Source organism: Epinephelus fuscoguttatus, linkage group LG18 (assembly GCF_011397635.1).
Source record: "Epinephelus fuscoguttatus linkage group LG18, E.fuscoguttatus.final_Chr_v1".
Lineage (NCBI taxonomy): Eukaryota > Metazoa > Chordata > Actinopteri > Perciformes > Serranidae > Epinephelus > Epinephelus fuscoguttatus.
In genome coordinates, this window is record NC_064769.1 from 38,566,199 (window position 1) to 38,578,504 (window position 12,306).

Sequence of the window (12,306 nt, forward strand, 5' to 3'; positions counted from 1 at the left end):
GCGTCGGCAGCTTTTCGGCCGATTGAGCATGTTGAATCGGCGGTGGAGCTTGTCAGTGAGGGAGATCACTCTGATTGGCTGTTCAGGTTTTATTTCCTCACCCCTGTAGCGAGTGAATCTGCCTGTAGTGAAACCGGGGCTAACCAGTGCTTCCTCCTCAGGCTCCACTTCACTCAGCTGCCCCACAGACCCGCTGCTTCTTCACACTTTAACCTGAATAACAAACCGGAGCTAGCTGGGAGCGGCTAGCGGAGCGTTAGCCGCAGCATGACCGGAGGGAAGCACAGCCAGTTAGCCTCCGCTAGTCTCTGAGCTAGCCCCGGCTCTCCGTTTGGATCCAACCGGAGCACCGAGCCCTGGTTTGTTATTCAGGTTAAAGTGGGAAGAAGCAGCGGGTTTATCGGGCAGCTGAGTGAAGTGGAGCCTGCGGAGGAAACACCGGGACCGTCTGGATGTAATAGTCCGTGGAGGTGCTGCGGTGCTCGGCTGCACAGATAGGAAACCCCTCGGCTGACAGGATGTACCACTCTCTCACTCCGCTCTCTCTCACGCAGGCGCAGAACGTACGTGCTACTTGGCCGTCGGATGTAGTCCGTGTAGTGTGTTCAAATGCAACTGACACAGGGCGACGTGAGGCGACGTAGACGACGTAACAGTTGGCTTTCGTCACCGCTAGTTCTTTGATGTCGGTTTGGTGTGTCTGCACCTTTAAGCCAAACCCTGATCTTTTCGCAACCATAACCAGTGGTTTTTGTGTCTCAACATCACCATGTTAGTCAGAGCATTGTTAAAAGGTAAAGAAACACAAAGTTTCAACATATCTGCTTCAGAATACTGTACAAATGCCAAAACCAGTTGTTTTTAGCAACACATTGCAGCATTTCCAGTCACTTGTATAATCAAAACTTGGTGGTTTTCAGCACTATATCACATTTCAGCTACGAATTTGCAACCAGAACTAGGTTTAGTTTTGCCTCCGCTGTCCAAAAACACCAACACAGTGCACATCTTCAAATGTCTTTAAAAAATTAATTAAGAAGAAAAAAAAAGAAATTCAGTTATTAAACTGAATTTCTTTTAGAAGAAGAACTAGAGATTTAATTGCACTTTTGCTTTATTACCAAAACAGTTGCAGATTCTTTAACTGTTAATTTACCAGTTATTCAGCTAATTGTTTCAGGACTTTCTGATTAGTTTGAGCCCTGTGAAAACTGAAAGAAAAAGCAACAGCTGTATTTTATCTGTTCACGTTGAAACAGTAGATGTCCTGTGTTTAACACTACGTAGACCACAAACACACGTCTGGAGTTTAATTTGATTTAAAAAAAAAACATAAGAATTAAAGGATATCGATCAGGAGAAACCACCGCAGACTGAAGCCTTCAGCAGACAGGTGACATCTGTGAAGTATCCTACCTGTATCTGTGTCCTCTGTGGCCGGTCTGGAGCGAGCCTGAGGGAACTGGACCAGCAGCAGCAGCAGGATGCAGGACAGCAGCAGCTGGAAGCAGCGGGGCGAAGACATGTTGTCCTCGCACATCAACTCACGTCCACGTCCAGACTGAGACACACTGCAGCCAGAGAACAGAGACACACACAACTTTATTACATCAGATTCACAAGACGACGAGACGCTCAGAGTCCTGACTGCTTTTACCAAGGTTTCAGCAATTTACTGCAAATTGGGTTTGTGTTACATCACTGGTGCTTTGCTCATTATGGTATGGAAGCCCGACAGAAAAAGATCCTGTGAGTCATTATAACGAGAAACTCTCTCTGAATAATGACGTACTCTTCTACAAACAATGAGAAACGAGAATAAATCCAGGCCCAATAATGTGGGTCTCTGCCCGTTCACACTGAGCCCCAGTGGCTGCTGGGAAACTGAACTTCAACACAGGAACCCAGCAGCGTGGACTGCAGCTGCACCGTGTGGTTTATTTCCCAGGCTGCTCACACCTGTGCAGCTGTTTCTCAGAGGAGGTGAAGACACGATGACGCGCACCCATAACCCTCCGACACCAGCTCACCTGTGACGACTACATATCTGTCGAGTGTTAAACTAAACACAGCAGCAATAAATCACACACAGAGAGGCTAAAACAAACAGACGGACAGCAGCACCATTTGCTGCCTGTGTCACCATGAAGGTGTGAACACTCCTCCTCCTCCTCCTCCTCCTCCTCCTCCTCCTCCTCCTCAAAGTGCTCTTTTCTTCATATTCACATAACTGACGCTGTGTTTAAAGACAACTTTAATTATCAGTTAATCTGCAGGTTATTTCCTCAATAAATGGATTAATGTTGGACTTTAAATGTTAGAAAATCATCAACATTCTCCTTTCAAACTACAGATGGGAATCGAGAACCAGTTCTGAATCATCTGATCCTTTAGAATCGTACGACTCAAAGCTTCACCAGTCCTTCTATCAACTTGGCATGTTGTTGTTTTCTTGTTTGTTTGTGTTATGACAGCTGTGCATTGCAAAACAGTGACGTCAAACTCCTGCGTCGACACTGCTGGAAACAACCAGACAGATTCATGTTAAGAGAAAGAAACGATCCAAAACGTGGCTTTGTTTCACGAAGGAAGGTGACATCAGTGCTTCTGTAGTGTCTGTTAAAATATAATTTCCAGTGATGGCTGCAGTACGTGAGGCACCGAGACGTGTCAAAAAGGCAGAGCAGAGTTTGGTTTCTTATTAAGACCCTGACACACCAGGCCAACAGTCGCTGTCGGCGAGCGTCCATGGTCTTCATCAGTGCTCATTCTTCCGCTGGTTCAGCATATTGAATCAGCGTCAGCGACTGCGGAGCCCATCAGTGGTGAGCACCGGTGTTAATTATGTTGACAAAAACTATTACGAGCTTTCCTCAGTGACGAGATCGAGATGATGACGAGCTAAAAATAGATCTTGAAAATAAAAACTAAGACGAAATTGATGTGGTGAAAAGTTTGGGGCACTAAGGCGTTATAATAATAATATTACACTACTCATTACTGGAAAAAGTAACTTATTACTTATTAAATTTCAGTCATAATATTACAGTTACTCCAAAACCAAACAACTAGTTGCAACGTTACTTTTGTTATCACGTCACTACTGACTTTTAATACAACAATCACATCAGCGGACTCATTTTTGCAAGCTGGTTGTTAACTCTTAAGGTGCAGACACAATAAACCGACATCAAAGAACTAGCGACGACGAAAGCCAACTGTTGCGTCGTCTACGTCGCCTCACGTCGCCCTGTGTCAGTTGCATTTGAACACACTACACGGACTACATCCGACGGCCAAGTAGCACGTACGTTCTGCGCCTGCGTGAGAGAGAGCGGAGTGAGAGAGTGGTACATCCTGTCAGCCGAGGGGTTTCCTATCTGTGCAGCCGAGCACCGCAGCACCTCCACGGACTATTACATCCAGACGGTCCCGGTGTTTCCTCCGCAGGCTCCACTTCACTCAGCTGCCCGATAAACCCGCTGCTTCTTCCCACTTTAACCTGAATAACAAACCAGGGCTCGGTGCTCCGGTTGGATCCAAACGGAGAGCCGGGGCTAGCTCAGAGACTAGCGGAGGCTAACTGGCTGTGCTTCCCTCCGGTCATGCTGCGGCTAACGCTCCGCTAGCCGCTCCCAGCTAGCTCCGGTTTGTTATTCAGGTTAAAGTGGGAAGAAGCAGCGGGTCTGTGGGGCAGCTGAGTGAAGTGGAGCCTGAGGAGGAAGCACCGGTTAGCCCCGGTTTCACTACAGGCAGATTCACTCGCTACAGGGGCGAGGAAATAAAACCTGAACAGCCAATCAGAGTGATCTCTCTCACTGACAAGCTCTGCTGCTGATTCAACATGCTCAATCGGCCAAAAAGCCACTGACGCCTAAGCGCCGGTGGTGCGGGACACACCGCAAAAATTAGGGCGACAGACGCTCACTGACGGCCCGACTTTGGTCGACGGCCGACCGTCAGCTTGGTGTGTCAGGGCCTTTACCTTAGCAGCTGGAAATATTCCCGTTACTTTGGTTTTGTAACTTTGGCAAATAACACGTCCTCAATCCTCTGATCTGAAACACCTTGGCTTCTACGACTGACAACACAACAACATGAAGATCCAGGAAATACACCCCACCAAAGGTGAGCCCTTCTCGGCTGCAGAGGTCGGCTGCAGCTCTGCACTGGCTAAACAACCAAAACTGGATTTTAATCGCAGACAGCTGCAGACACAGAGAAGTGATGAAGCTTGTTGGATATGTGGTGGATGAAATGTTGCTCCATGAGTGATTCTCTGTGTTTTGGGCAGATCTTTTGAGAAATTACCGCTCATAGGTAACAGACACCCTCCAGGTAAATAGAAGCTATCCAGCATTAGCTTCACTTAGCGCTGATCACCCTGACATTCACACAGAGACACACATCTCAATTCTGGGGAGAAACGCAGCTACCAATTTCATGGGGTGCAACGGAAAGTAATAAAACAAAGAGTTCAACAAATTACTGTTTGCAGGGAGTAATAAGTTACGTAATGATATTACTTTTGAAAAGAGTATCCAGTAATGAGTAATATATTACATTTTTAGAGTAACAAGCCCAACAGTGGTGGACTATCGGACGTTGAAAGCTGAAAACGGCCGTGCTTGTAATGATCTTCAGATGCCTGATGAGCGACAGGCTGTAAACTCCAGTAAATAGTCTGCACCAGGATGTTTGGGTTGGTGCGAGTTGTGAGCTGTAACTCAGCAGTAAATAATCAGCCGTGTGTGTCTGACTGTGGATGGTGGAGCTGCTGAATGGATTTGTGGGGTTTGTTAGTTGCAGTTAGCAGCTAGCTCCGCTCGCAGACTTCACAGCTTCACCCCGCAGGACTCCACTCAGTCCGGACTGGAGAAGGTTTGTGGGTTGATGGTGTTTGACAGGCAGGTAGGAGGCTCAGTTATCTGTGAGTGTAGCTGTGCTGTAAGTAAACAGTCTGAACTCAGATGAAAGTTTAGTTTGAATCACCAACTCTGTGAGAGGACACCAGTTTAAACCTCCAGACTAACATGTTGCACATAACATTCCCACAGTGAACTCATGAAGAGCAGAGTATTTATCAGCCTGGCTGCAGAGAGGAAGTTAACATGAACACTGACGGAGTGGAGGACAGTGAACACATCATCATGAGCCTCATAAAGAAGACGAACACCAGTTGGCTGCCATCACCGAGCCCTCGGCTCTCTGCAGCTCTGACATCACAGAGGACACCGAGACACCACTGTCTCATTACTGTATCTGTCCTTCAGCCACAGCAGCGTGTGCAGAGCATGTGGCGGAGGGCGGCGTCCCCGAGTACGATGAGCAGAGCAGCTTTATGGAGACAGAAGAAAACACTGCTCTCTGAGGAGCTTCTGCTCACGAGTGCTCCTCACTGAAACATCATGGTGACAACTTTGTGTTGTGAGCAGCTTCTCCAGAGGCATTCTGGGAAACACGGCAGACTCCCCTCCCTCACATCAACACAAAGATACTGAGAGATAAACACACCGTCATGCTCCAACATGAAAACTGTTCAGAGACGATTTTATCTCATCACACACACAAAGAAACATCAGCGCAGAAAAGATGTCCGAGGACATTTAGAGACGGTTTGTCCACCAGAGAGCAGCCACAAGAAACAGTAAAGCATGCTCATTAAAAATGTCCAAAATCCCAAGTTCAATTATTTCAACTGGTTGTTTTGTAAACTAGAATTACCACCTCTGTGCGCCAGTCCATCCTGTGGTTGTACGACTCCGCCCACCAGTCCAAACATGATGATGTCACAGTCAATCTGACCTTTGACCTTTTGATCTTCATTATTTTATCCTGTTAGACATTTGTGTCAAGTTTTGCTGTGATCACGAGGAGATGGCCGATGGACGTATTAAATCAAACTGAGTGCATATTTACACAGTGGTTGCTGACGTAGTCACACTGACGCATTTACACCTTTGCAACATCTGGACATAAACCTCCTCCAGAGGTGGCGTCAACCATCAGATCTCATCCATCGTGGATGCTTCTTTTACACTTGAACTATTCACAAAATCACAGGAAGTGACTGAATACAATCAGAGTCACAGGCTCTCACTGACAGGAAGTGAACATTAAGGTATTTCAGAGGTTAATATTCTGTCTGAGGGTAAACAATCCTCCTCTCCGTCTCTCTCTCTCTCTCTCTCCAACTCTTCCTCAGCCTTTAATAATGTTCCTCCTGCTGAACTTCCCGTGCTGAAGCCGTCACCTACACACCACATTCTGCAGCAGGCTGGCAGCTCTGAATATTTGTCATACTGACACCAACTCCTGATGCCTGATGCCCGCCGTCCGTCTGAGCTGGACAACAACACACAGACAGAGACCCGAGCTGAAGGCTGGAGACCTCAGGGAGAGTTCATCTCACCTCCTCTGAGCCGTCGTTTAGAGTGCAGTTTTAATTTCTCTGAGCTGTTTGGGATGAAAAGTTTCTATCCTATGACACTTAAAGGGATAGTGCACCCAAAAATGAAAATTCAGCCATTATCTACTCACCCATATGTCGAGGGAGGCTCAGGTGAAGTTGTAGAGTCCTCACATCACTTGCAGAGATCCAAGGGGAGAGGAGGTAGCAACACAACTCCACCTAATGGAGGCTGACGGCGCCCCAGATTCAAACGTCCAAAAACACATCATTGAAACCACAAAATATCTCCATACTGCTCGTCCGTAGTGATCCAAGTGTCCTGAAGCCCCGACATAAAAAGTTGTTTGGAAAAATGTCATTTGAACTCTGTTTTTAGCCTCATTGTAGCCTGTATGTTCAGATGTGTTCAATGATGTGTTTTTGGACGTTTGAATCTGGGGCGCCGTCAGCCTCCATTAGGTGGAGTTGTGTTGCTACCTCCTCTCCCCTTGGATCTCTGCAAGTGATGTGAGGACTCTAAAACTTCACCTGAGCCTCCCTCGGCATATGGGTGAGTAGATAATGGCTGAATTTTCATTTTTGGGTGCACTATCCCTTTAAGGCTTAATTTTCCCTTAGCAAAGAGATTTACTCAAAGTTGTTGTAGGGAATCTCTTAAAACATTCCCTTAGTTAAGGAAAAACATAAAGACATTCAGCGCATTAAAAGAGATTTCAGTTTCAGTGTGGACTGGTTGCAATCATGCATGAGATGCCTGAGGTCTTTTATGCAACAGTTTGACTAACTTTAAGGGATTTCTTAAGTATAAAAATAATAATGCATTTTATTTACAGGCACCTTTCAGAGCACTCGAGACACCTTACAAGACTCTTTAAAAAACAAGCAGCACTGTGTCCACAGATCATTCAGTAATATACAATAAAAGTTAATAAAATGACTCGACAAAAATCACTGTAATAAATATTAAGTGTAAAAAAAATTAAGTGTAAAAAGAGTATTTTAAGGAAACCTGACGGAGAAGACTAAAGAATATTGTGTTTTTTATGACAGGGCAGCCTTAACTCAGACATTGAGGGAAATCTTAAGGTGTTTTGTACACCTTAACGATATTTTTGTGCAGCAAGATGGTTTTGATACAAGGACGCCGAGTATCCTTTTTTTTTTACTGTAGAAAATCATTAATATTTCAAGTACAAACATAACTTTCGGAGGCTGCCTAGAATAATAAAATCAATTCGTTTTTCACTTCACTAGAAACATTTTGCTGCGGTAAAAATCTTTAAAGTGAGATGAGCAGATTGAAAACTTTTCATCTAACTAGATAAAACAATGTTGACAAGTTTTTCTTTTGGAACATAATTTAGAGTTAAAGAAAGATAATAAATCACAATATATTTTATCACAATACTCAGCATATCGCGACATCTTTAATATCACTGTAATATTAGTATCTTGATACAGTAAGTAGGTTTTTTTTTTTAAATAAATTGATGTCCTCATGAGGACGCAGGTCGCAGGAAGTTAACGGACACAGGATACAGAAGAAGAAGAAGAAGAAGAAGGAGTGGGAGGTCTGGAGGATGAGTTGCTGGTTTGGACACCCCGCTGTGAGGAGTGGGACAGTGAGTCAGACTCTTGGTGGACGCTCAACATATTTCAGCCTCTCGCAGTCGAGCAGACACAGATCGCTCTCACATCACTGCGACTGTCACATTAACTGTCTCATTAACCTCCAGCTGAGCGTTTACTACATGATGAAGCTGTTTTACTGCTCTCAGACGATATTTAACTCACCAGAGGCTGTTTACAGCAGCGACACACGTCATCTGATCATTGCCTTTGATGAAAGTAACAGTACACTGTAAAAAATACGCTGAGGAGAGTAAATAACTAGTCATTATGGGATACGTGCAGGTACTTCGACTTTATATTTCTACTCAACGACATCTCAGAGGGAAATACTGGACTTTTTACAGCACTACATTTATCTCACAGCTTCAGTTACCTGTTACTCTGCAGGTTTTACACAGAAACAAATAAAGTATGATACATGTTTTTATGAGGTAAACTATCCAACTGCATAAAACATGGCTAAAATGAACCATCTTCAGTATTTAACGCTGCCTGCAGGGGTTCAGTCCTGCATCCAAACTTTTACATAAAGATACTAAAGTATCGTCAGCTAAGTGTAATTAAAGTGACAACATCAAAATGCTGCTCACGTTTATCACTTTATACTCATATCATTTACAATCAGTACTTTTAATACTCAGAGTACATGTTGTTGGCAGTACTTCTGTACTTGGTCCAGCTGCTCAGCGACATCTCTCAATGTTCACATTCAGCTGACCTTAGCGTGTGACATCACGTGATCAAAACTCAACGTCAGGACATCTACTGTCAGCGCCAACATGACGTAGGAAACTGATGACGGCCGATGACGATAGTTTGTTGGTTTGAAGTTGTGTTTTTAAGTGACCTAAATCTCTTTCAAACGTCTCAACGTAATCTTGACGCAGAATAACAACGTTTAATTGTAAGTTACAGAGAACAAACTCAACGTCTGCAAAGGTCATAACATTAACTTTCACACAGCGTGAAATTCTAACATCGTTACACGTTTAAAATGTCATCAACCTGATTTTTATTCCAAACAAAATGTGAACGTTCAGTGTCTTTACGATGTCATGTTAATGTCTGATGCCAGAATAATTATTTCACAGCATTATACTACAACTACTGCTGTGTACATATTAGTAATAATACTTCAAGACTTTAAAGGTCCAGTGCGTCAGATTTAGGAGGTTTAGTACCATCTAGTGGTGAGGACTGCAGATTACAACCAGCTGAAACTTCTCATGGTTTGAATTCTTTCAGTGTTCATTGTTCAGGTTTTTTTGGGCAGATTTTTGCGTTAATGACACCACAGCAAATTTGGGAAAGTTGGGGGATAACATGTAACAAAGGCCCGCAGGTTGGAATCAAACCTGCACCACTGCAAAAGGCTCAGTCTAAAACTTTAGTTGCGTTTTGGCCGATCGTTTACACGACAGCAGCGTTTTGGGTGCCTGAAAACGCAACGTTTTGAAAACGGGTTCCAGAGTGCAATTTTTTGGAAACGGCACCGTCTCCGTTGTCATGTAAACTTGCAATATGCAGTTCCTCTGAAAACGGAGACTTTCGCACATGCTCATTACACTTCCAGTCACTAGGCATGCACAAGAAAGTCAACCATCACAACAACAATGGCGGACTCCCGAGCTCTGCTTGTGCTGCTTCTACAGCCAAGTGTAGATTTACTGTAGCAACTCCACCTCGTTGTCCGTCCAGACAAACGTTCCTGCGGTTGCCATTTTGTTTGTTTATACATCGCCGCTCTGTAGAAGGAAGCGTCACACCGCCAGCTACTGGCCTGGCATGTATACTGCAGCGTTTTTGGTTATTTTTGCAAATCCGTGTGCACGGCGATTGTTATCAAAATGTTGTCGTCTAAACGCAGAACGCAGGTGCTTAAACACTAAAGAAAACACACTGATTATATTATATTTCTGTCAATATATGGCCCTAAATCCTTCACACTGGAGCTTTAACTTCAGTAAAATATAAAATATTTTACACACTGATGCACGAACAATCACCAGACAAACTTTGCTTTTAATACTTGTGCTTTTCTCCCCAAACAATTCTAAACGTGATTAATCTGAACAAAATGTACTTTAAGTGTCAAAAAGTTTTTAAAAGAAAGGTGATCATGTTTTTTTAAAGAAGAATCTCAGTTGGTAAAGTAGCCAGTGTTGCCGGGTAAAAATACTCCTGTACAAGGAAAAGTATCATCAGAAAAAGGTACCTGATGCAGAAATGACTCATTTAACAATTTTACAAACTGTTGAGCAGTTTAACAAAGCACCATTTTCATGTAAAAGTGCACATGTGGTATTAAAAAATGTAATTCAAGTATCAACAGTAGAGGTGCATGATGTAAAGGGAGCTGTATAACACTGTACAAATACTCTGTTACAAGTTACAGTCCTGCATTAATGTTGCACGAGCAAAGTCTGTGATTACTATGAACAAAACGTACTTAATAAAGTGATCGTCTACTGCTGTAAAATGAGTCCTGTGAGAGTTGTTCCTGCTGTTACGAGTTTTAGCGACAGTTTATTTTACATCAGAGGCATCTGGCTGTTAGTGAGTCGAGCTGGAGCTCATTTTATCTTTCTTATAAACTGTCGGAGCCTTTGTTCTGTAACAGAGGATCAAACCAGCTGATCATTTGTGTTGCACAAACAATCTCAGTTTGTCATTTAGTTAACACTTTTATTTGTAATCGAGTATTCTCACAGTGGTGTATGGCTTCTTCTGGATTATGTACCTCCTACTTTTAAACCTTAAAGTGCATTTTACTGATGATATGTACTTTTACCTCCTGAACCATGCTTTAGTCAGTCTTGGTCTTTGACTTGTAGTGGAGAATTTCCTGAAGGCATTTTCTGCAGTTTACCTTCACTTTTGATGTTGTGAGTAAACTGTGCTGATAATACTTGTGTACTTTTACTCCAACAGTGCTTTCAGTGCAGGACTTTTGATTTGTAACTGAGTATTTTTACAGTGTTGTGTGAATACTTAAGGAAGCTGATAGTACATCAGTACTTTTACCTGGAAAAATACTTTCAATGCAGGACTTTTACTTGAGTATTTTTACAGAGTTGTACGTCTACTTTTACATCAAGTACTTTTATTTTTGATACTTCAAGTTCATTTTGTTAACATTACATTGGTACTTTTACCTGTAACAATGCTTTCAGTGCAGCACTCGGACTTGTGAAGGAGCATTGTCACCCTGCAGTTCGTCTCTTCAACACTGGTCACTTTACAAACTGAGATTTGAAGCTGAGGTTTGATGTTTGTTACACGTTAGTTTAAACAACACACGAGACATTTTCTGTTTGACTTTGATACTCTGAGATATAATATTTTTCATGCTACATGTGTATGTATGTACTCTCTGTACCTTCCAGTGCAGGACTTTGACCTGTAATTAAGTATTTTTAGTGCAGTGTTTGTTACTTTTCCTCCAGTAAATCCTCTCTGCTAAGCTGTCTGACTCTGGACATGTTCCTGTAGTTGGACTTTACTTTAGCTGCTGCTGCAGTGTGAAGTGTCTCAATGTTTGTGTCACATCTGTAAACCACAGCTGAACTGTCTCAACACACACACACACACACACACACAGAGGTAAAGCATTAAGCAGAAGACATGTCTCACATACAGCCTGCACTGTGTTTTAAGGTGGATTTTACCTGTGAGAGTCGGCGCACAGCTCTCTGGTGAATCCGGGGACGCGCAGTCAAAGCTGGAGGCAGCGGTTAGATCCGTCTGAATATTGTCCTCCAGTGAAGCTCATTAAAGAGCTGAACTTCCTGCAGCAGACGTGGAGCTCTCAGATTAACGCTTCACAGTGAGCTCATGTCTCGGTGTAACTCCACAGCTCCACAGCTCCGGGACACAAAACGTGGGAACCGCTGATCTCATTGACGGTATTGTCTCAATCTACAGTCCAGAGCAGAAACGCCTTCAGTGGGAGTTTCCTCCCACACACCAGTAACACACCAGTTCACCCCCCACTCCATTAATACCCCGGTGCCATCTATTCATTGACTCCATTTTCACAGTGGCGCAATCCGGCCTCACGCACGGACCTCCCTCCTCCTCCTCCTCCTCCCCCGGGAACAGTGTGCTCTCCTCCCCCTCTGTCTTTGTTTCTCCTCCAGGAGCTGCAGGAGGAAACATTTCCTCTGCTTCAAACTCCTGCTGTGCCCGATCTGACCACAGATTAACTATTGATCTGTATTTAATCATTACTCTCTGAGGTATGGAGGCACATTCATGCCAGC

General features: G+C 43.7%; 1 protein-coding gene across 1 annotated transcript in view; it reads right to left on the reverse strand.

The window, feature by feature from the left end:
* The window catches only part of LOC125906055 (fibroblast growth factor receptor 1-A-like), a 28,324-nt gene extending 16,229 nt beyond the window's left edge, over positions 1-12,095 (reverse strand). The window contains exons 1-2 of the mRNA XM_049604457.1: positions 11,713-12,095; positions 1,417-1,571 (exon numbers count right to left, since the gene is read on the reverse strand). Of these exons, the coding sequence (XP_049460414.1) occupies positions 1,417-1,540 (124 nt within the window). The 5' untranslated portion in view covers positions 1,541-1,571; positions 11,713-12,095. The remainder of the gene's footprint in view (positions 1-1,416; positions 1,572-11,712) is intronic.
* Positions 12,096-12,306: the final 211 nt, after the last annotated feature.